Source organism: Lichenostomus cassidix, chromosome Z (genome assembly GCF_008360975.1).
Source record: "Lichenostomus cassidix isolate B80296 chromosome Z, HeHo_3.0, whole genome shotgun sequence".
In the NCBI taxonomy this organism is placed as follows: domain Eukaryota; kingdom Metazoa; phylum Chordata; class Aves; order Passeriformes; family Meliphagidae; genus Lichenostomus; species Lichenostomus cassidix.
The window spans coordinates 48876746-48897555 of record NC_139511.1 but is presented as its reverse complement, the minus strand read 5'-3'; the positions used below and the strand labels follow the sequence as shown (position 1 = coordinate 48897555).

At 48.7% G+C, this 20810-nt stretch overlaps 2 protein-coding genes across 2 annotated transcripts in view; both read left to right on the top strand.

Annotated features, from left to right (window-relative positions):
- DMRT1 (doublesex and mab-3 related transcription factor 1) overlaps positions 1-3475 on the top strand; it is a 60772-nt gene extending 57297 nt beyond the window's left edge. The window contains exon 5 of the mRNA XM_085041991.1: positions 2637-3475. Coding sequence (XP_084898117.1) covers positions 2637-2779 — 143 coding nt within the window. The 3' untranslated portion in view covers positions 2780-3475. The remainder of the gene's footprint in view (positions 1-2636) is intronic.
- Positions 3476-8188: 4713 nt separating this feature from the next.
- On the top strand, positions 8189-20492 carry DMRT3 (doublesex and mab-3 related transcription factor 3). Its single transcript, XM_085041992.1, has 2 exons — positions 8189-8627; positions 15493-20492. The coding sequence occupies exons 1-2, from the start codon at positions 8189-8191 to the stop codon at positions 16455-16457; spliced, it is 1404 nt and encodes a 467-aa protein (XP_084898118.1). The 3' UTR covers positions 16458-20492.
- The last annotated feature ends 318 nt before the right edge of the window (positions 20493-20810 follow it).

Genomic DNA, 20810 nt, shown 5'->3' with positions numbered 1-20810 from the left:
AAGTGAATTGAAAAGACAAGTGGTATCCTCTTCCAGACTCTGAGAAGATGTGACTCCTCTTTAGACTCTCACCACCAACCCTGCTTAAACATTAAAAAGGAAAGGTAGGAAACACACAATTTAGGAATCTCCTGGTATGTTCTTACAGCAAGAGCGAGTTGGCTCTTGAAAACCACAAGGAGCATTTCTGACCCTGCAGCACTTCTTGGTTTCAGGATTGGTGGGCTAAAAAAAGTAAAAATCTAAACAATTGTTCCTGACTTCAGGTTTTGTAAGTGCTGTTCCAGCCTGTTGTCAGTGCAAATCAGTGCCCTCTTCCAGCAGTGCACTGATTACTTCAGGTATGGAGGGGTTGGAGACCTGTTTGGCTGTTCCGTGCATTTGACTGCATAGCAAAGGAATACATGATGCTGCAGACCAGAGTGCTCTTTCTGTGTCATTAAACCAATTAGCAGCATCTGCAGGATGTTTAAAAACTGCTGGAAATAGCCTTGGCTACCTTGTCACTCCCTCATGTCTAAGTACTGTATTCTTTTCTTTGTATTTTAGCTAGGAAAATATGTAATACAGGGTTAATATCCCATTCACTGGAGTTAAAAAATTTATGTCAGATCTAAAAGACAATAATAGAGTCTGCTTTGGCAGAGTGATGTTTGAGCCTCAGTCATCTCTTATATACATCAAAGGAGACACTTGCATTAAATCAAGGAGCCAGGTTCTGCAATATCAAAAATAGTCAAAACTCCCTGAGAGGAATGGAAATTGCTATTTTGTGTATGCGTGGGTTAAGTAGGTAAAAATGGTGTGTGTGATGTCAGCTTAATAATGTCTTTTCCATCTCTTGGTAACTGGTGTTGTGTTTAAAAACAGGACAAATTTGGAAGCTGAGCTGCAAGTGGAAGTTACTGCAGAAACACAGGATACTACACAAATGGAATTGATGCCTGAAAACTAGGCAAGAAAATAAAACTCTATAGTCAGATGGCTATAGAGCAGGTATTTGTTTATTCAGCCCCGGGATTGAGTGGGATCGCTCTGCCACAAAACTCACTGACTTGTCTTTAGCCTGTGGTTACATTTTAAATATGATTGTGTGTAACATCATGGTTACAACATATCATTAGCATATTCATATCTGCATAAAGCTATGTCGTGGTTAAAAACTTCATCATTTTTGCGCATGCGTCAGTCCCTTCTGTGGTGGTCATCAGTCTTCTGGTGGTCTTTTTGATGAAGACTTTTCCTTGTGTTTGAGCTTTTTACCTTCGTCTTTAATGCATGCTCTGTGCTCTAGTTTTTCAGTCTGTTTTTAGAAGACTTCGCAGTTTGCAAGTTCCATTAAAACTTGCTGTCTTGCTTTCTTTGCTTCCACGTGATCTTGCTTGCTCCGCTTGCGCATTATCTCATTACAATACTGCTTGTGGTTAACATTTTGTTACAGGCTCACCACTTAGGTTTCAGAATGTTGGTGTATTTTTAAGACAGTATTTCTAATTTTCTCGTTAGTAGTGGGCTAAACCCAGATGATGCTGTTTACTTTCCTTGAATCCTGTTGGATTTAACTGGCTGTCAAAGTCAAGCCTGACCTCATCTCTTTCATTGAACTTCAGGTGTGCTAGATGTCCCCAGAGTCCACAAGCACCCAGGGCTCAAGTGAGGAGGAGCTGCTCGGTTAGGCACAGCTCTGTGATTTCAGGACAGAGTTTAAGCTTCAAATCCATATTCCTTGGTTTTGTGCAGTTGTAGTAGATTCATCATGGCTTCTAAAAAACAAACAATGGCTATAAACAATGTTATCTTTTAAAAGACCACAGGCTGGTAATACTTTCCACTAAACACTAAAATCCAGAACATAGTATTGATGATAAAGGTGTCAGGGGCTCATGGAGCTCCCACTGTGATTTAGTTTCCCTCCAACTGCCTCAACTACTGATGCATTTTGCTAATTACATCATAGATTTTCCTATTGATGAACAGAATCTGAATTAACACGGGAAGCACTAATGTTACCCTTTCACTATTGTTGTTGTACAAGAAGCGGTGGCAGATGCTGGCAGTTAGCTACACAAACATTAGTATTAACGATTGGCCATTTGGAATTGGTGATAAACTGCCGGCCGCTGGAATCCTGAGCCTGAAACCAATCAGGAAGTTAATGAGGAGAGAAATTACCACTGCAGCTTCCCCTTAATTACATTCACGGTAGGCAGGAAGGGAGTGTTGGGGGTGGATCTCAACTCATCTAAGGTTAGGAAGGTCAGAGACCCTTTTACTTGGTTTTTGTATCTACTGCAAATTGCAATGTTACAACCGTTCCTAGTACTGTATTACTTCTAAATTCTGTAATGTTTGGCCTCAGCCTCGGGCTGCCCGAGGCAGGGCCTTAGGTCTGCATGCAGGTAACTTTCTCATGGGTGGAGGGATACAGCCCCCAGACCTGAAGTTGTTTCCCTCTCATCATTGCTCCCGCTGCATTCACCTTGGCGAGAGGAGGGAGACCAGCACCTCAACATGCACAAGGGGACAACTCCTCGCCCCTCCTCCCAGAGAGGGGAAATCTGTGTGGGTCTCCTCTGGTCGGGGTCCGGGGATGTCTCAGGCACTGTGTTTTTTCTCTCTCTTCCCCTCACTTGCAGTGTTTTCGCCGCCCAGCAGCCAAGACTCCGGCCTGGGGTGCCTGTCCAGCAGCAGCGGGAGCACCAAGGGGGACCTGGAGTGCGAGCCCCCCGCGCAGCCCGGCAGCTTCTCGATGAGCCCTGTCCAGGAGGGTGGCGAGTAGCCGCGGCACGGCGGCCCTCGCCCGGGACAGGGAGGTACAGCGGCAGCGTTCTCGGTTTGCTTGTTCTGCTTGGGGGTTGTGGGGGACGGGCGGGGGGTGTTTGGTTTCTTCTTCCCAGGTGCGGGGCAGGATGCCAGCTTCCCCGGGAGCGGCCGTGGGGCTCCCCGCCGCCGCCAGGGCTGGCTGACGTCTCCTGCCGCCGAGAAGCCAGCGCGGTGCCTCCGCTGCCCGTCTGAGGGGTGGGGGGCTGTTGCTGGGGCAAAGGCGAAGAGAGTGTCGCCGAAACGCGGGCAGGGGCTCGGGGTAGCGGGAACCGAGATAAGTGGGAGTCCTGTGCCGGCCTCTCCCCGTGCAGGGACTCATCTCTGGGAAACATCATCCCGTTACATATTCCTAACGGTTCCTTACATCATAACGCTGCTGCTTGGTCTGGGAGTTTTCTTCTCATGTCGCCAGATTAACATATTTTGCATATTACAGTTGAGTGCCTTGCCTTAGATTGCAGTCTAAACTGCAAGTAAATAAGTCCCTTAAGAGTTGCCATGAATTTTGGCATTTGTTATTTTGTTAAAAATGGCCTATGGTGTTCTTTCCTTGTGTTACCAAAGCCAACCCGAAATGAAACTAGTCTAGAAAAATTCATTGTTCTCTGTAGTTGCAGCTGTACCTGAAATAAAAATGTTATTGATGACTGAATTTTCTTGTGTGTATATTTGGTGAGCTGTATTAAAACAGAAAAAAAAAAGAAATTACTTGTATTTTCTTCGCTCTGTGCTTTGAAAACATCTATTTGATTTCACCCCCATCTGTTGTAATCAATAACCTGACCATCTTGTTTTTTATTAAATGCACTTACTCTTAATTTCATCCACCAGTGGTTTTAGAGAGAATAATGTGGAGTTACCTATATAGGTTTGACATTATAAATCACTTCTTGAGGCTGAATCGTATAGCGGTATCGATTGATCCTGATATATCACAGAAATTTACTGTCACTTCTGTTTTCAATTAAAGATACAATCAGTCAGATAATGACTTAATTGGATTTTACAGAAGATTGAGTTTTATAGCCCAGTGCTTTACGAGTTTAGTTAAGGAAGATCATTTTATCACACTTGTCAGCCTGCTCCCGCGGCTCCGTGCCCTTCTGCCGCTGCCGTCACCGTGTCGGCGGCGCGGCTCCCCGGAGGGCACGGCAGGCGGGACCGGGACGGAGGCGGCTGCTCGCTTCCACCCCTGCTGTCAGTCCTCAGCCCCTATTAAAACACAGCTTCTTAATTTCTGGAGAACGTTTCACGACTCCCTTCCCCTCTCCCCTTATCCTCCCCGGGCGCAAGGCATGCCGAGGGGTGTAGCGCCGCGGCAGCGACCTACCTGCCCGGCCTGTCTCGCAGCCGCCCCGGGCGATGCTCCCGGCCCGTTCTTGGTGCGGAGGGTCTGCTCCCGTGCTCGGCCAGCCCTCCGGGAGCGAGGGACTGCCTCACTCCCGCGGGAGAGCCGGCCGTGGTGGGCAGGATGCCCTGCGCCGGGCAGCGCTGGCGGCTGCATGCCCTTCGCCAGTGCTGGCGGCTTGGGCCTGTTTGTCGTCGCCGAGCCTCGTGGGGAGCAGACAAGGGACAAATGAGGCAGGATTTGCCCGCTGTGGCACACGGGGAAGCGGGGACTGGGGCAAAAAAGCCAGGGTCTTTATATAGACCGATGTGGGACCTGTTTGGTGAGAAGGACATTGGGAATAAGTTATGGGGAGAACAAACAGCATCGTTCAGAAGACTGGGGAAATCCTGCCTATAGCACCGAGTTCTAGAGAATAATTCACATTCAGCATTGAGAGAACTTTGGAGGAGAAGATCACCCACGAAGGACGGCCGGGGAGCACATGCTCGCTCCACCAAGAGTGGGGAGATGCGGGGAGAACTCCCTGGGCTCCCTCCTGTGGGAAGACAGTGGCTCTAGCTGGGAGCGCCGGCTCTAGGTGGATGCCGGCCCGGGTCGCTGCCCCGTGGCAGGACGTGACCGCGCAGGGCACGGCTGCGCGCCGCTGGCACTTCCCCCTCGCCTGTCCGTGGGCGCTCTTTATTTGCACGGCTCGGGACTTTCCGCCTGTTGACCTCTGGGACTCCTCCGAGCAGGGCTGACGGGGGTGTGCACGGAGCACAGAGAGTTTCCACAGGCTTTTTTGGGGGTTGAGGCGGTTTGGGGTCTGGTTGGGTTTTGTTTGGTTTGTGTGTGTCTGTGAGTGGTTTCTTTGTTGCTACTGTTTTGTTTGTGTTACTTTTTTTGTTTCGGTGTTTTGTGGTTGGGGGTGCGAGTTGGTTTGTTACTATTTTGCTTTTCCACCGTACTGCAAGTCTCCCTCTTCCCAAGTATCTCTAGCTGGTTGGTAAGCAGTGACCTTTATTAACGCTACTCCTCTCAAAAGAGCGCGTTCCTCGCCCCTCGCCAGGCAGCTTTGACAGCTGGTTTGCGTGATCCTGTGCGGAATTCACATTTTCCTCAAAGTCTTCCGTGAAAGTTTCGCCTCGCTCTAGCGCGACGCCCCACCACACCGCCCAGCAGGGCTGGCATTTTGCTCCTCTCCCTCCTTACTGTGTACCAGCACAGAGACACCCAGAGTCACTCTCCGAGCGGGAAGTCATGCATAATTTATTCCTGTCCCCCCTGTAACGCGGGCAATGCCTTAAACCAGTTCGGGCGAGGTGAACTAATCCTGGCGTTCGCACTCGCTCAACGGTGACCAGCTTCTCTCGAACCCTCTCTCCCCAAAATCATACTTCAGAGCAGTGCAAGCACTAGCGAACACTCCCCCGGCCCCACCCTCCGCCCGCGGTACCCGGGGAACCGCGGGGCACCCCGGCACGGCAGTCCCTTCGACCGCCTCTGTCCGCCCAGCGGCTCACGGCAGGTTCCAGCGGCTGGGCGGCAGCGCCGTGTCCTCCGGATAGCTCTACATCGAAAAGCAGCGAAACGCCAGCGGATTCGGGCCAGTTTTGATTTTCCAGCCCAGCCTCCGCCCTGCCCGGTCCGTGGGGTTTCTTTGGCCCTTTGGTAGACTCGGTTCCTTTCCGCTAAATGTTATTTGCAGCATATGTTTCACACATTCATTTTCTTTCGGTCTATTCTTCTGGGCGCTAACTGCTAACACCTCATAGTCACCTTGAAATTTCCTCTGCTGTTTTCCAATTAAAAGCTTAATAGCCCTGGAAACGGAGTTCATGTGGTGCAGTTTACCATCGCCCCTTCGTCTGAAAAGCTTTCTGCTGGGATCCCATTATGTGCTTGAATAAACCTTTTCGGCTAACAGAAATGGGAACCGGGCTTGTCAGGTGTTGGGTTACAATGGACTTTCAGGCAGGGGACGTTTTGCTAACATAAATACGAATCTGGCCCTATGGGTAGATGTTGTCAAATACTAGGACATGGAAACCATTCCCATCAAATATGAGAAAAGGATTACAGCATTATATCAAACGGGTATTTCAGCCTAAACGCCCGATGTGCAGCCAAGCGAGAGAGGGGCCCCCGGCCCTCAGCCAGCCTACCGCCGCGCCGGGCACCTCGGCTCGGGATCCGGCAGCCACCCGACCAGCTGCTGCAGTGGAAGCACACCGCAGGACCCTCTCCTGCCAGTGGGGAAGTAGGGTTTTCCACCACTACCACCCCCACCGCAGGCATTGGCACGTGGTTTCTTCGTTTTGAGGGAACGGATTTCCAAGGATGGGTGCGCATCGTCTTTCACGTAATTTTGTGCTCGTTTAATGTTTGGTCTGCTTGTTTCTTTTTCTCCCCTCAATGGCGGGCCACGAGTGTGCAAGAGGCCCCGCGGAGGAGGCCAGTTGCGAGCTGCAGGGATATCCGGGTTCAGTGCATGCACCCCGGCAACAAAAAATTGTGTTCTGCTGGCTCTGCGAGAAAATGCACTGTTCCCCGTATCTGATCCGATTCACCTTCCTGGTGCGGTTAATAGATGCAGTGCTCGTTCTCACACCCCGCGCACGGCCCTGAGGAGAAAGATCGCGCTGAATCGCTCTTCCTCTAGAAGTAGAAAAGTAATGAGAAAAGAGCCTAGTAATGAAATACCACGCAAATACCTTCGTAGCATATACTGCTTTTTATTCTCTCTGGCGAAATACTTCCCGAGTTTTAAATCTGATTTCCTAATTACATAGCCTCGCTAAATACTTTATTTCGTGTAGCGGTTACAGTGTAGAGATGCTCGGGAAGAGCAGGGGAGATCTTGAGACAACGAAATGGGTTCAGGTCCAAGCAGCAGCCCCTGCCCTCCCGCGGACGCTACGCCGAGGGCAGATGAACGCTTGCAGTAAATTTGTTCCCCCCCCCGGCCAAAATGCATTTTTTTTCAGCAATATATTACATTTGGGCTCACGATTCTCGCTGCCACACAGGAAATACCCGTGTTTCAGCGAGAAACCCCTCCACGTCCGGAGATGCAGAACATTACAAGTCCGCTGCACCAGACATATCATTTAGGTTCCAGCAACCTGGCTTGCCCTGAATTTCACGGCCCTTTCTATAGCCATCGTTTACGTTTAGGTGTCTGTCTTGGCGCGGGATGCAGGAGAGGCAGCGGACCCCATGGGGCAGGTGCCGACCGCGGCTCTCCAGCTCTGCGGCGCGATCCCGCGGGGACGCGGCCGCAACCCGATTCAGCGCAGTTGTTCTGAGCAGCTCCTGGTCCAGGGCACCTCCTGCTCCGGGCAGCTCTTCACGGCTGCAAAACTTTGATAAAACTTTAATGTCGACCCCCCGCCACACCCGGCGGCGCTGGGCCACAGGCGGTAGCAGCCACGCACCGTGCCGCCGAACCCGGTGTCCCGTGGGCTTTCGAGGTGGGGCCGACGCAGAGCCCGGAGAAACCTCCTAGACCCCGCTCATCCCTGAGCCCCAGCTGCCTTCGGGGGGTGAGCCGTGCGGCGGCAGAGGGGTGGGTGGCAACAGCCGCGGTCCCGGGTCTCTCGGGGACGAACCCCTTCGGCGCGGCACGCTCATCGCCGCAGCCCCGACGGCAGGGCAGAGGCTCCCCCCGCTTCCTTCCCTCCCTCCCTCTCTTCCTCCCTCCCTCTCTTCCTCTCTCTTTCTCTCCCTCAGTTCCTCTGTCGACGCCGGGGAAGGAGGGTGGCGGTGGGGGCGGGCGGGGGGCGGGCTGAGGGGCTCTGGGCTCAGCGGGGCGGCGCGGGCAGCGGCAGTGTCGCTCCGGCCGGCGGCAGCACTCTGCCCGCCGGTGCCACCGCGGCGGGCGGTGCCTCTCCCCGCCGGCCTGGGGTCGGAGCCGCGCCCCCCGGAGAGCCCGCGGGCAGAGCCGCCCGCCTCCTCTCTTCCTTCGTCCCGGCCTCCGCCCGCCCTCGCTGAGGCCTTCTCCGCCCCGGAGCCGGCTGTGCTCCTCCCGCGGGCATGAACGGCTATGGATCCCCGTACCTCTACATGGGCGGCCCGGTGTCGCAGCCACCGCGGGCTCCGCTGCAGCGGACGCCGAAGTGCGCCCGGTGTCGGAACCACGGCGTGCTGTCCTGGCTGAAGGGCCACAAGCGCTACTGCCGCTTCAAGGACTGCACCTGCGAGAAGTGCATCCTCATCATCGAGAGGCAGCGGGTGATGGCCGCGCAGGTGGCGCTCCGCCGACAGCAGGCCAACGAAAGCCTGGAGAGCCTCCTCCCGGACTCCCTGCGCTCCCTCCCCGGGCCGCCGGGCAACGCCGAGCCACCCACCCCGCCGCCGGGGCCGTCGCCCTGCGCCGCGCCGCCGCGGGCCCCCGCTGAGCTGGCCGCCGCCGCCGCCCTGCGCTGGGCCGCCGAGCCGCCTCCCGCGCTCCCGGGGCCGCTCCCCAAGGCAGGTGAGGCCGGGCCGGGCACCGCGGTACCGGGGCAGGCGAGAAAGGGAGGGCCGGGCTCCCGGCGGTCGGGTCTCGGGGGAGGGGGCTGGAAAGAGGAAAGGCGAAGGCTTTCCCTTTCACCCGACGGGCTCCTTTGGAAGGGAGTGGACAGGAATTCTGTCGGGTGCACTTTGTCGCTCTTAAAAAGAAAGGAGCTGCACAGTGACCCGCCCGCTCCCCAGCCAGGATCGTGTCTACAGAAACTAGTGAAGGGGGCCATCGAACGTCGCCGCTACCAGCCAGCTCCCCGACGTTCGGCTGCTGGTCCGGCTCGCCAGACCGGCTGGGAACGGGCCCATCCCGCGTGGATTACAGCCGCGTGTCCCGCGTGTCTTTCTGCCTCTCCCGATCCCGCTCCCGGGCTGGAACCGCTGCCCGGCTTCCCGCACCCCGGGCGTCGGGACCTCGTCCAGGACAAAACCTGTACAGAGATCCTTAGAACAAAAGCGGCGCCAGGAGCCGGAAGGCTTCTGCAGGGCTGTGATGACCGGGGAAAATGTGGTGGTGGCAGGGAATGAGCGGGGCAACCCAGTCCTCCCGCACAGGTCTATCCCTTCCGGTCACATCGGGGCGGCTTGCGACAGGTCGGGGGTGCTGAAACCATCCCCTGCAATGGGCACCTTGTGAGTGTAATACAAGGTAATACATATTTCTGGGGGCAGTACTAGTGCTTCGGAACCACTGTCCCATTCCGTCCATTGTCTGAGCAGCAGCTGGTAGTCTTCGACGATAGCGATGCTCGGTAGGCAGGCCGCTGCCAGCCCAGTGCGCTCCGCTGACAAGTCTGAAAAAATTTTACACTGTGCCCCGAGAGGGGAATGGAGAACCCTGGGCGCTGTGGAGCCAGTCCGGCCACGGAGGCGTCTACCAGGACCCCGCCATGGGGCTCTGCTCCTCCAGCGCCGGAGCAGACACACACCGTGTACGAGGCAGCGGCACGGCCGAGTCCGACAGTGTGGCGAGGATGCCAGTGGTTTGGGATCCTCTTCCCCTTTCCGGCCCTTGGCACCTCTTTCCTGTCCCTCCGGCACCCCTGTCCCCCGCATCTCGGCCGGGTTCTGCTGGCAGCACCGTAGGGCCGGGTTTGGGTGGTCTTTGCCCAAATTTCTGACTGGTCGAACCCTCTCCGCTCTCTGCACCCGTGGCGGCGCTTGGCCGGGGCCTCTTCCCTGCTTGGAGGTGGCGGGGGGTAAGACCAGGGAGGTGGAGAGAGAAGGGTAAAAAACGTGCCTTGGCTTCTTCAAGAAAATGAAAGTTCCTATCCGCCAGTACGATATAAATCTGTCGGGTAGGAACGATATTAACTTGCATGCTCAACTTTCCTTCCCCCTGATATATGAACTTCCCGGTTTAAAAGATTACAGTAATCACAGGAGGAGAGTGTAAATCGAATCTGATAGCAATAACTTTTGGGGAAGGTCAGGCTCAAGTGAAATGTTACCAAGCAACAGGCATTTTGTTTGCAAAATACAATCAAAGTGTATTGATGAGAAATTCTTCCTTGCCAGCCAGTCAGCACTTTCTGATAACAGCTTTACGGAGAGAAAAAACAAACAAACAGACAACAAAACATAACGGAGATCTCCATAAATCAAGGCCCTCGGCGCTGCCCCTGCCCCCATTCTCGCCCGCGGTGAGGCTGGGCTGGGGGGACTGGAGAACCCCGGGACCACCGGGAAGCCTTTCTGGTTACACAGACCTCACCCGCTTGGTCCCTGGTCCCTGATTGGCACAGACGGTTTTTACCCCACTTTTTATGAACATGAGGATGCATGACAGCAAAGCAGAAAATGGTTACCTTAGGGGTGGGTTCCTCCTATCACCTGCCACCAGACACTGTTTAACCACACAACTTGTTTATTTCCAGCTATCCTGCGTGCTCTGAGCGGCAGGGCTTTCTCTTTCCCCTCTCCCCATTAACTGCATTTAAAATCGTCATAAAAGCAGAAGATGAACCTCCTATCCACCCGATTTCTAAAACTCACACACACCCGCTTCCGCCTCGAGGACATTATTCTCATGAAAAGGTTCTTTTTCACTGAAGAGGGGATATTTTCCCATGTATGGTAAAATCCGATCCGTTTGCTTTTATTCTTGCCACAGCTGGCCATTTTGGTGGGACAGTTGTGAAGTTCTGTTCTAGAAAGTACCCCTGTTGCATCTGCCTCTGCTAACCTGGAATGATTCCGCCTCCTGATACCGTGCTAATGAACTTTCCTTGCCCACATGAATGCATGTTACAATTCTCTTCGTAGTAGTTAACAAGTCTTGTGAGCAACAAAATGCTATATTCAGCCGTCTGATATTTTCAGAGCCAGCTTCTTAATGCAGCAAACCTGTCTCTGAGTTAATTTGAGAATAGTGATTAGTCTCCTACAGAATATTTAGACCTTCGAATAGAGGGAAGAAAGTCTGAAATGAAAGTAATAAAAGAAAAAAACAAAACAAAACCAAAACCCCAACAACCGGGATCAAACACCCCACTTCTCCAAACAGACAGTAAAAGCAAAAAAAAAATCAAACCCACCAACCTAAAAATTCAACCAAAGCAAACGAATAAACCCCCACCAAAATGTAGTCTTAGCTTTTTGTGTGTTTATGCTTGTTCTCATAGCTGTCTTTCCTAATAATACAAGTAAGGAAACCAGCAGGTACTTTTGAGATACAAGAAAACCTGTGTTCTGAAAAGAGTGGTTCTAACAGTCAAAGAGCAAGCAGTCTTAACAGGAAGTCAAGCAGTAGAAAAATCGAGGAAGCAAATCTGGTTCCAAAATATTAGACCAAGTTTTCCAGACAAGTTATTAACTTGAGGAGAAAAGCTTTTCTCTCTCATCTATTTTACTTTGGCTCCTTTACAACGTTTGACTCATGATTCCTAGTATACAAATAGTCAAGGAGAACTGGGGTAAATATTGTGCCAAATTTATATCAGCTTTATTTATTAATTTGTATTTTACTGTAAATGCATTTACAGTTCTCTCACTCTTCTGTTTCAAGCATATCTGTATTTGCACTGCATCTCTGTAGATCTGTGTTGATAACTGTCTCTGCACGCATATTATTACTCCCCATCTTTTATATCAGTAAGAAAACACTTTCCCTAGTTTTCACAGGAATCATAAACTGGACACTGGATACTGAAATGCAGGCGTTTGAAACTCCAACACACACATACACACACAGAGAAAAAGCAAAACACTCCCCCCCAAAAAAACCCCCCAAAACAACCCAAGCCCAGAACTACACAAGGAAACAACCCCCCCCCAAACAAAACCAAAAATAAAAGCAAAAACAAAAACTCCCACAGACAAGCAAAACAAACCCCACCAAAAAAAAAATCAAAAAATAGGACAAACCCACCAGACATCACCACCAACAAAAATACAGCAAAAAACCTCAAACCTCATGCAGAACTATATACAACACCCAAATCCCACAAACGTAAAAAATATCTGAAGACCAGATTTCTTTCATGAAGCCTAGAACATCCTACTGTGAAACTGACGAGTTATGAAGAAGACAATGCTTTGGTGAAGAGCAGTAGGTTGTACGTTTTAAATACAAAATTATTTTTGTACGGGAAAATACATTTATAATTAATACATGCATGCAATATTCCTGCAGTTCAGTACCCGCATAGGGACATTTACAATGTATCTTCATAAATTTTTGTTTATTTTACGATGGCACTTTTGTATCTTCACAAATTTTTGTTTATTTGACAATGGCTATTCCGTGACAATTTTAAACAAACGAAAATCCCGGTTGCGGCCGTTCCCATGAAGGGCTGGGGACAGTCCCCGGAGCGCGTCTGGTCCTCCCAAGCCCACAGCATAGCGGGGAAGCGGTGTTTCGACAGGGGAAAGGCAGCTAAAACACCGCCTAACAGCCGGGGAAGTACGGGGGGCCAGCCGGGTGAGCGGCCAGCTGCCGTGCGACCGGCTCGGGCCCCGGGGTGTGACAGCGAGTACCGCCCCAACCCGGGCACGGAGCCGCCTGACACCGGCAGCCAGAAATGCTCTCAGAAAGACAGAGGGAAAAATACAACAGCCTCCATGCTCAGTGTTAGCCAACAGAGGGTAATTCTCCATGTGTTAATAGCAGTACTTTGATTTAAATCACCGAAATCTTTTTTTCCGAGTCTGCCCCCGTGAGTCTAACAGCCCGGTGAGATGCGCCGCTGTCACCTGAGCTGTACGAGGAGATTGTCCCTGTGCAAAAGCTAAGAGTCGGCATCTGTGCGGTCTCCTGATGATAAAGATGCAAAACTCAGTGGGATGAGTTTTCAGAATTTCAAGTTTCAGAATTTCAAAATTTGTTGAATAATTTTTAGGCAAACCTCATAAGGATATTTTTAAGGATACAGAAAATTAAGTAAATCTGAAATATCTTGAAAATAGGATTTTGTAGGGATCAGGGAATATATTAGAAATATCTTTCCTGATCTGGGGGTGTTTGTTTGTGTTTTTTTTAATAAACATATATTTTCTCCCCAGTGGTATATGTTCTTATCCCATAAAGATACACTGTAAATGGGAGCATGAACGTATTCATTTCTGAAATATGTTCTCCTTGCATTCAGTCCTTTTGGTAATATTGGTCACCACAGTACAATCTATTTAAGTGGAAATTAGGGCTATCTCCCTTAACAGCCTCTCTAACTCCAGCAAGACAGGGACAAGGTAGTAAGATGTCCTCAGACTGCCCGCTAAGACTTCAATGTATAAATTGTCCATTCACCAAGATTTGTAACAAATGCATAGTGAAGGCATTAGAAGGGAAAGGTAGCTCGAGCCTCACGTTTTCTCAAATAATGGATGAACTATGCCAATGTCTTGGCACCTCCTCAAAATGATACCTGTGCCAGTTTGCTGTCGGCAGAAAATTCCTGCGTTCTGCTTTGGCTGCTAGGGCAAGATTGATGCACTGAGTGTATGAGAAAGAGGAAACATACATGGCCTTCTCTGTAACATAGCACATGCAGAGTTACTGCTTCTCATTTCCACTGCACAGAGAGCAAAACCAGCTCCGACTCCGAAAATGGGTTATCCTGCTAGTAGAGTGAGATCTTTGTAACAGCATCTGTATTCCTTGGCTACTTACACACTAACCTTCCACAAATGCTCAGATTAGCAGCATCCCACAACTCTATAGGATGGCCCATCATTTCTGCCAGGTACAGCCATCCTCATGAGGAGAACCTTCCTTTGCCATGCTCACACTGTCAGGCTGTGCTCTGCTAGGATCTCGTCTTTATTTATAGCCCCGATTGTGGTGTGCATAGTGGCTTCTCACTCAGCTCAGGCTTGCTCAGACCCTGACTTCTTTCTCTCTGATAGATAAATTGCATTAATAGTATTTTTTCACGCTGATCTGTTAAATGCTAAACTTAGCCCACTAATGGATGAGGAGATGCCCTGCCTGTTCCTGGGGTGAGAGAAAGGCAGGAGATGGTGAGCAGTGAGGCTCAGGTGTTTGCACACCTCTAACTTGTTCCATCTCTGTTGGGCAGGGGTGATCCATCAGTACATTTTAGTAAATTTTTCTTGCTTCTAACAGCTGCTTTATCCAGTTGGGGTGTTTACCAGGGACTTGGAAAACCAAGCAAACAGTTGCATTGGTTTTTGCAGACAATCTTTCACATTTGTATGTTCAAAAGCACTACCCTGTACAGTTAAAGCAGGCTTTGTCAGCTGCACCTTGGACAATGATCCTCTCCCCATGCATTGATGCTTCCCAAGAATATCATCATTGTGCTCTATGAGGAAAGCCAGCAGAACTGTGTTCTTGGGAAATAACCATGAACGATCTCAAGCAAGGATATTGACCCCTTTTTGCATAAGCAAGCTTTCTTGCCTTCTTTTTGCTGTCAAACAGTCTTATTTCAAAGGATTCCATATGCTGGTCAGGCATTACCAAAGAATTTTGAGTGTCCATCTGGAGATGCCAAGGTCAATGGGCTTGTTTTGAGCTCCATAATCAGCTCTCATCCTTCTTAGTTTAGCACACAGAAAGCAAGATACCTGTAACAATTGCTAAGAGAGATTGTAGGGTCTCCATCCTTGGAATTATTTGAAACTCATCTGAGTAGGGACATGAGCAACCTGCTCTTTGTCTAAGGCTGCTCCTTCGAAGAGGATGTTGGACCAAATGGCTTCCAGAGGTCCTCTCCAAACCAGATTTTTCTAGAATATGTGTCTGAAGGGGACAAGGCACCAGTCATGCTTAAGGGTTTAGAGGAAAAACTTGTGATTCTTGCTGTGGGAGGAGCCAATTTCTATAGGAGGAACCAGTTTCTTCAGAGCCAGAACTGGAATAAACAGATTTATTTGAAGACTTTTAAAACCTTCAGCCCATAATCATAATGGAGTGGTTCCACCAATGCTTTTGGAGCTGCAGAGGGAATTTTTGTCTCCTAAGTGCCCTCTTTCAGTTCACAGACAATGAGTTGGTGCTAGTGAGGAATTATGATGTGAAAGTGCTGAAGTTCCTCTGAGAAAGCTTGCATTTGGGTGGTGTGTTGCTGCCTTGTATCAGTTAGAAAGGACTGATATAGCATGTTGCAGCAGAAAAATGACCACAGCTTCTGTGCTTGCACATGGAAGAATGGGACAAAGTGTGCCTAGATCAGGTCACATTATCCTTTCACAGTTTTATTCTCATGAGACATTTGAAAGATACCTTAATTTTTGCAGGATCTCTTAAAAAAACCCACTTTTTTCCCCTTAGGATCCTGGTCTGTTCACTTTAAGAAGACAGCATCCCCAAATCTCCGTAAAGACTTTGGCTTCAGTTTTTTGCTAACTTCTCTGACTTTTCTTTGCAGACATGAATGAGGAGCGGTTGGGTGATGCGAGTGGAACAGACAATGCCGAGACTTACAGTGACAAAGACACAGACCAAAGGAGTTCCCCAGACATGACTAAAGCCAAAAGTTGTTTCAACCCCGAAAGCCCTGAAATTGTTTCAGTGGATGAGGTTGGTTTTGCAGTTCAGAAAAATGGTGGGAGCACAGAGAACCGTCCAGACAGTCCCAAATACCACCCAGAGCAGAACCACCTCCTGATAGAAGGTCCTTCTGGGACAGTTTCTTTACCATTCAGTTTGAAAGCAAACAGGCCCCCACTTGAAGTCTTGAAAAAGATCTTCCCCAACCAAAAACCAACTGTGCTAGAGTTGATCCTGAAGGGGTGTGGCGGTGATCTGGTGAGTGCTGTAGAGGTCCTCCTGTCCAGCCGGTCTTCAGTGGTCAGTGGAGAGAGAACTCCTGCAGAATCTGATGGTCTTGTTTTGCCTTCCAATGGGCATATTTTTGAACACACGTTGAGTTCTTATCCAATTTCATCTTCCAAATGGTCTGTGGGCTCAGCATTTAGGGTTCCCGACACCCTGAGGTTCTCTGCTGATTCCAGTAATGTTGTGCCAAATCCTCTGGCTGTACCTTTGCAGCACCCTTTCCCTCAACCACCACGCTACCCCCTGATGCTGAGGAACACTTTGGCAAGAAACCAGTCCAGCCCATTCCTGCCCAATGATGTGACCCTGTGGAACACCATGACACTGCAGCAGCAGTACCAGTTGCGGTCCCAATATGTCAGTCCTTTCTCTAGCAACTCAGCCAGTGTTTTCCGAAGCTCACCTGTCCTTCCTTCCCGCTCGTCAGAAGATCCTAGGATCTCAATTCCTGATGATGGGTGTCCTATTGTGTCTAAGCAACCAATTTACACAGAAGACGAATATGAGGAAAGATCTGATTCTTCAGACTCAAGAATACTCAACACATCTTCTTAGACCAACATTTGACATGTGACAGCTAAGCGATACTCACAGTGCAGCTGAACTACTGGCCCCTAAGAGGAGGGACACATATTCTATGAAATTCTTGCAATTGTATTAAAAAGTGACTTTGCTTGATATTGTACTATAGCAATAAAGACGTAACTTATTTAATTTCTTGCACTTCACTGGATAATGCCAAATAGCAATACTCTGGCTTTAGTGCTGAGTGTGTGTTACAAAGGAGGACTTTATGGCTACCAGTTATGGGACTCTAGAAGACTCATAATGGAAACAGAAGCCCAAGGTCTACTTTGTTTCTTAACTCAGAAAAATGGGGATGTTAAACTAGAATACTTGAATGCTGTTTTATAAGAGAGAACTCCTCAGGACATAAGAAATCAAGCAAACATAGTTCAATTGCAAATGGACTAAAACAAGGACCTTATAATCTTATGCCAGTGATCATTCTTGCAGTGGAAGAAAAGGCAGAAGAAAGAAATACACACATGCAACTAACATGAGCTGCTTCTGTGCCGTTTGAGCTTGGACACATTTCAGAGAAATATTATTAAGAGTTATTCTTTTCCCATGACTAGGTCGAAATATGTAATGTCAGTGTAAAACCAATTACAGCTGTGAATTGCATGAAGTGTATTGTGAAATGAACACCAGATTAAGCATTGTCAGGTTAATGTAGCATGCTAAGGACTCTAGAAAAATAAACTAAGATGATGATCTTGGTTTATGTCATTTATACTAGGCAAATAACATTCTGAAGATAGAGAGCTGATTAGTCCTCAGCCGAGGTTAAAATGTCCAGCTCCATCAACTGCAGTCAGGGGAAGCCTCTTTTTCCAAGTCCAGGTTTTGCTTCCCTGCCTTGTAACTTGCAACTGAGATTCGGCAAAAGTTGTCATCAGCAAAGCTGAGGTCTCTTATACCTGTACTGCAGACACTTCTAAGCTCACCTGAGTAAAGCAGAGCTTGCTACAATCACAGAAAGCAGAAAACAAAAGGCTCTCCCAATGCTTCAGAAGCATCTTTTTTTCCTATACTGTAGAAGTAGAAAAAAAAGGAAATAGGATATAATAGCAGTCATTTCTTTAAAATAATGTTTAGCCAAAGGGCAACTTCCCTAAATCTAGAAAAGTAATGGTTTGAACAATTTATTGCATGATTGCATGCATTGATTACACTGCATATCTTATGTGTGTCTGAGTAACATTAGGAATTGCTCCTGATGAGGAATGCCACTAAGTTTAATGTCCACTTAGAAGTTTGTTAAGGTTTTAGTGTTATTTTTTTCAACTGTTCACAAGTGATTGCAAATGCTTGATAATGGACTTTTACAAAACACACCTCTGAATGCAGATGAAATGACTCTCTGGTCTTTTAGGTGTATGGATTAGTCCCACACCTCAAAAAAAGGCTGAGGTCACCCTGGACTGTGAAGCAGATGGGCTTTAAAACTGTTATATAGATGTATCAGGCATGTTATCTGGTGTCATTGTTGATATGAATGCCTGTGTTCTCATTTGGCATTTCATGTTCTGTAAATCTTGTGCACACAGTGAATCTTTCATTTTATAAAGGTACTGAATATGCACAAAAAGGAGAATAAAATAATGACTTTATTTTCCTTAGGGGATAAATTAACTGAAAGATACCTTTTCTTGCATAACTTTCCAACCTGTTCAAAAAAGCATTTTATTAGATATGCTACAGAACAAAGACATAAAAGCAGAGGAAGGGAGGAAAAAAATTCCTTTATGGAAGTGTAAATGTGCAGGCATTTGGAGTTTTACTAAATGCAGAGTTTCAGTTGTGTACTGACAGATTTGCCTGCATTCACATGGCACTTGTAAACCAATTGATCTTACAGCCACTCCAGAGAGAAAAGTAATATGTAAAATACATATTGCAAACAGAAAGGCAGGAGGTAGTGAAACACTGTGCTCCAACACCATAGAGAAATGAAGTGTTAAAGGCTAGATAAGAGCAGATAGGCCCAGGAGCTCTAGTTTTGAGCAGATTTCCTTCCTGCAGAAACCTTAGGCATCCCTGTTCATGGAATGAAATCTCAGCTGAGTTTTTTGTTTGTTTTGCTTGTTTGTTTGTGTTTATTTTGCTACAGAGGTTGAACCATCTTCAGCAGAAAGACCAAACAGTGGTACCTGCAACAGCACATACCCTCTATGGTCTGCATGTTTTCAGAGAACAGAATTTTGGCATCTTGGAACTGGGACACATCTTTCAAAGAAAGGTGACCCTTGGCTAGCATGGAATGAACTATTCTCACACTTGTGAAAAATGGAGATTTGACGGTATGGTTTTTCTAATTTTATCTTTTGTGACAAGTGGTTTTCTGAAGAAGGAAACAAGTTAAAATAATCCTTGACTATGGTGTTATAAAATAACTTTTCATTCAATTGACCAATACTTCTTTTTCTTAAATAAAGCAAACATATATCTGTTCAAAATACGAAATGCAAAATTCCGTGTCGAACAATATTTTTGTTTGACCACACAATATTATACCTACCTAGAAGAGTGAATTTTTTCAAAAAATATGTGTCGGCCTCCAAAAATATCTTTGAGAAATTGCTTTGCTTATCCCGCTGTATTGTCCAGGCGGGCACTACGGGCAGATACAACTTTTAAGGATCCCTTGGCACGCTGGCAGGAACCTTTTCCGCCCACACGATGCTGGCGCCTGTTCCTCAGAGCCTCGCCATGCTGGTGGGAGCTGCCCGCCCCATCGATGGCCCCCTCCCAGCAAGGGCAGCCGCGGGCCGAGGGAGCCCGTTTTGCCGGGGCCCCGTGTGCCCCACCCTCCCCAGAGCTGCGGTGGCCCGCCTGGCCCGGGCCGTGCTCGCTCCGAGCTCGGTGGCAGCCGTGCCACCGCAGCTGGCGGCAGCGGGCCTGCTCCCGGGCCTGCGGAGCGCCCGCCACGGCGCAGCGCCCTGCCATCCCCACGGCCGCGGGGCCAGGGAGGTGGCCTGCCAGGGCAGCGCCTAACACTTGCGTTTCCCAGCTCCATCTTGTGGCTAACAAGGGTATCTCCTTGTCGGAGCAAGTAGTTTATGCTGAGGAAGAAGAGATGTAGGGGCTGAAGTTAGGAGCGTGGATGCTCAGAAGCCCCTGAGGAAAAAATTCAAGCATCAAGTAAGATGGCTTGAACCTGGCGAGGTCTCTGCTGGATGTCAGAATCCAACGGGTTGTTGGGGTTTTTTAAAGGGTTTTTTTTAGGTCGTTTTTGGGTGCTAAAGCAGCTGTGGCTTTCTTGGAGCACGGGACCTTCAGCCTGGTGCCCTCTGCACAGCTCCTGCTCCTGTCTGAGCAGCCGCTCAGGAGCCTCTTTGGGGTGCCCCAGAACTGCTTTTTCTCCTGTTACAGAGGTGATTTCACTGTCAACTCTCCGGGCAACGCCACAAGAATCTCTCCCTGCTTGCAGCTCTGCGTGTCCAGGTCTCAGACCCGCCAGACACCAGTGCAGTGGGCTCTGCAGAGGCTGGCTGCTTCCCCAGAGGCACATTGCCAAATCCCTGCTGGCTGAGCTCTAGCTGTGACAAGGTGGTTAATGCCAACAGTGATGTAAATTATAACAATAGTATTTTCTCACACAAAGGAATGCCATGGAGAGCCCTAATGTGTCTCACACACCTGTAGATAAGGGAATAGTCAGAGGGACAGCAGGGGTGAGCACAGCACAGTGGGGATGTCCTGTGCCAAACTATCCCTTGCCTTGTCCTTGCTGGTGTTGTGCTGCTTCCCCAGGGGTCCCCAACTTGTGCTCCTTATGGGTCTCATGGGCCACCTCTGCAATATTTGTTGCGTGCTTGGTGAACAGGCTCACCTCACATTTGTGCTGACATCTTTGAAAAATGACTTTGATTCTCTCAGTATACTGTTTCAGTGATTCATTCTTTATGTGCATTTACTCAGCGGACATGAGTGGGGAAATAAGATTGATGCTAAATTTATATGTTAATTTTAATATTGAAGCTATCCTGTATTTGAAGAATAAGATCAATTCTTCAATTTCATTTCTTACGTGATATTGCATATTGTCATTACTGGAAAATAAAATTATTTCTGAATGCATACTATCTAAACTTCAATTTTAGTGGACATTTAACTCCGACACATCATTCTTTTATCTTTCCTATAAAAACTAACTTAATACAGTATTTAACATTCTCACACTAGTCTGCCACAGGAAGATAACAAAGACTTTTTACCCTAAATGGTGTTTCGTTAGTGTGCTCCCTGCAGCATTTCTGCACTGTCACGGATTTCATGCATGACTCAGTGTTGCATTCTTGCTACAGCAGGAACCTTGGTTAATAGTTGTGTCCCTCACTA

Coding starts and splice junctions, on each gene's coding strand:
- DMRT3 (XM_085041992.1), top strand. CDS start 8,189: ATGAACGGCTATGGATCCCCGTACCTCTACATGGGCGGCCCGGTGTCG. Junction 8,628..15,492: donor GGGGCCGCTCCCCAAGGCAG/GTGAGGCCGGGC, acceptor TTTTCTTTGCAG/ACATGAATGAGGAGCGGTTG.